The sequence below is a fragment of the Etheostoma spectabile genome, chromosome 9 (assembly GCF_008692095.1).
Source record: "Etheostoma spectabile isolate EspeVRDwgs_2016 chromosome 9, UIUC_Espe_1.0, whole genome shotgun sequence".
NCBI lineage: Eukaryota > Metazoa > Chordata > Actinopteri > Perciformes > Percidae > Etheostoma > Etheostoma spectabile.
In genome coordinates, this window is record NC_045741.1 from 2563258 (window position 1) to 2566302 (window position 3045).

General features: G+C 37.0%; 1 protein-coding gene and 1 long non-coding RNA gene across 2 annotated transcripts in view; one reads left to right on the forward strand and one right to left on the reverse strand.

The window, feature by feature from the left end:
• LOC116695075 (uncharacterized) overlaps positions 1 to 1651 on the forward strand; it is a 25657-nt gene extending 24006 nt beyond the window's left edge. The window contains exon 3 of the long non-coding RNA XR_004333347.1: positions 1641 to 1651. This is a non-coding gene — a long non-coding RNA (uncharacterized LOC116695075). The remainder of the gene's footprint in view (positions 1 to 1640) is intronic.
• Positions 1 to 2779, reverse strand: part of hs2st1b (heparan sulfate 2-O-sulfotransferase 1b) — a 14967-nt gene extending 12188 nt beyond the window's left edge. Inside the window, exon 1 of the mRNA XM_032525101.1 lies at positions 2170 to 2779. Within this exon, the coding sequence (XP_032380992.1) occupies positions 2170 to 2293 (124 nt within the window). The 5' untranslated portion in view covers positions 2294 to 2779. The remainder of the gene's footprint in view (positions 1 to 2169) is intronic.
• Between the last annotated feature and the right edge of the window lie 266 nt (positions 2780 to 3045).

Below are 3045 nucleotides of genomic sequence, written 5' to 3' on the forward strand. Positions count from 1 at the left end.
ACATTCAGATGGTAGAGTCAGAATTTGTTGTAAACAGAATGAAAACATGGATCCATCATGCCTTGTTACCACTGTGCAGGCTGGTGGTGGTGGTGTGATGGTGTGGGGGATGTTTTCTTGGCACACTTTAGGCCCCTTAGTGCCAATTGGGCATGGTTTAAATGCCACGGCCTACCTGAGCATTGTTTCTGACCATGTCCATCCCTTTATGGCCACCATGTACCCATCTTCTGATTCCAGCAGGATTACGCATCATGTCAGAAAGCTTGAATCATTTCAAATTGGTTTCTTGAACATGACAATGAGTTCACTGTACTAAAATGGCCCCCACAGTCACCAGATCTCAACCCAATAGAGCATCTTTGGGATGTGGTGCCCTGGATGTGCATCCCACAAATCTCCATCAACTGCAAGATGCTATCCAATCAATATGGGCCAACATTTCTAAAGAATGCTTTCAGCACCTTGTTGAATCAATGCCACGTAGAATTAAGGCAGTTCTGAAGGCGAAAGGGGGTCAAACACAGTATTAGTATGGTGTTCCTAATAATCCTATAGGTGAGTGTATATTATATATACATAGAGCAAGCGCTAACTGAAAGTAGCATATAAGTGCCACTGTGAGGAAAAAGAGATATAAGATAATGTTAAGTGAACAATAAAACAACAAGCTTGAGCTTCTTAGGACACGTGGGTCTTTCTGTTTTCAATAACGCCAGTAAAGTGAATGGCGTTACCCGTGAAAAACAGTGGCTTTACCATTAGATAAGAATAAATCAGAAATAGAATCAGAATCAGAAATATTTTATTGATCCCCGAAGGGAAACTCTGTTACAGTTGCACAAAAAGTAGAAATATCAGAGTAGAAATATAAATAAAGAAATATAAGGAGGTGTTTGTTTTAGATATTAGATAATAAAAAAGTGTTTATATAGACGATATTGGATGTTATAATAATGTGTTTGTATAGACAATTAGATAATAAGTTGTAATAGATATTGGATATAATAATAAAGTGTTTATACAGATGATATTAGATATAATAAAGTGTTTGTATGGATTGTATTAGGTAATAATAAAGTGTTTGTAAAGATATTAGATAATAATAAAAAGGTTTCTCCAAATTTATAGTTTAAAATTGTTGAGCTACATATTAGCGTTCATCTACGCTGTAAATGTAGCATAGACTTATCATGGATTGTCTCTGCATTACCAATCGCTCCTATCATTGCACACTTGTGTTGTTCAGACTTTGCATGTCCAGCTTTGACATAATAGTCTAACACTAATATTGTAACTGAAATATGTATGACCAAATGATGAGTGATCACTGACTTCACTTTTACTCTTTAAAAAGAATGAAAACAGTGTATAAAAAGATATATGTAGTGTATGCTTGTGTTTATCAGCACTCATGTTGTTATTCTTTCCCAATGGATGGTGGTGAACTGTGGTGGAAATGTGTTGTCCTAAATGGACTGGCCCATATCGGTTGTAAAACCCTTTTTTGATCACCTGCTCATCAACTGACATTGAAGTAGTGAATTTCATTTCTTTTCTGATTTGGTTTATTTTACCTAAATGGATACAGTGGTAGTGTTTCGTTTATAAATCACTAATAAAGTTTTCTTTCTTAAAAGAAAAGAATGTGGACTCAACAGTCCACAGTAGTAGGGCTTACATAATAAATAGTAAATGGCACATTGTTGTACCCTGGAGTTTTGTTCACATTGAATAGAAACCCTGTACTGTTTGTTTTTCTTTTCTTTTTTTATGGCCCTACCTCTCTTATATGGCACCTGCACTCTTGCACAAAATAAATGTCATACTAAATGTAATACGATTTTAAAGTAAAATAAAGTTTACAATCTTTGAATATTATGCGTTGCCATTTTTTTCATGTGCCGCCTTGGTTAAAAACTGGCCCCTCTTTGGCCCAGAAAAAAATTGTATTTTTATTTTTGTTTGTTCGTTTGCTCAAACTTCAAGAAAATTTACTTTATGTGGTGTTTGACAACGTTTCATACAATTCATTCAAATGCTGCAAGCATTCACACTAAATGTAGCTAATTCCATTCTTTTGCCACGAAACAATTTCGTTTGGAATAATATTCAAAGAATCAAACACAGTATTAGCCTAAAATAACAATACCTTTGTTTTGGTCTTACCGAGTTTGGCTCTTGACTCTTCCAGTTTCTGGATCTGGTTCTCAATAAAGAGCATGGCCACTCCAAATGTCAAAACAGCCAAAAGCTGGAACTTTGCCGGCATCATGATCCTTAAAAGCCCCATCAGACCACCACATGAATGCCGTGGACACAAGTAACCTAAACTTACTGTAAACGGTGGACTGTCTCAGATCCACTGCTAATAGTTATTACAGCAAAACGTTACGAAGTTACGCTGCTAACGTTAGGTTAATGCAAACTCATTTACTTAGCTGTTAGCAACCTAGCTAGCTGTTTAACGCCATTAGTTGATACCCAGCAGCCGTCATACAGGGTTAACTCAACGTTAGCCAAACATTAGCTAACGTTATCTTCTCCGCTTACTAGTATAAAGCCACCTAAGTTAAAGCTAATACATTATCTTTAAACTTAAAAGAAACCACTCCCTCCGTATTGTGAATTCGGGCTTGCTTTCTTTTGACCCTGCGGACTGCACGCATAGCCCACTAGTCTCCATTTAATGCGACTTTTGCTGGTGGAAAAATAAACCGACAGGGCGACTCCAAACTACAGTTAAGTGCAGCAGCGTGCTGGACGCTTGTTGCGGTTAATAGCATCACTGGAGGATAGCTTCTTGTTCTTCTTCTTTGTGTTTTCTGGAAGTTCATAAAAAACGTTGAACGTGCTTACCGCCACCTACTGGACCGGGGAGTGTACCGTTTTATTTCATCGGATCTCTCGCTAACTCATGAGCAGTCGTTTTAACCCTCCTGTTGGCCTCTGGTCAAATTTGACCCCTTTAAAAAATGTCCATATCTGAAATATGGGTTTTTATTTAACCAAATTACCACAAAAAATGGATTAGATTCCATACAA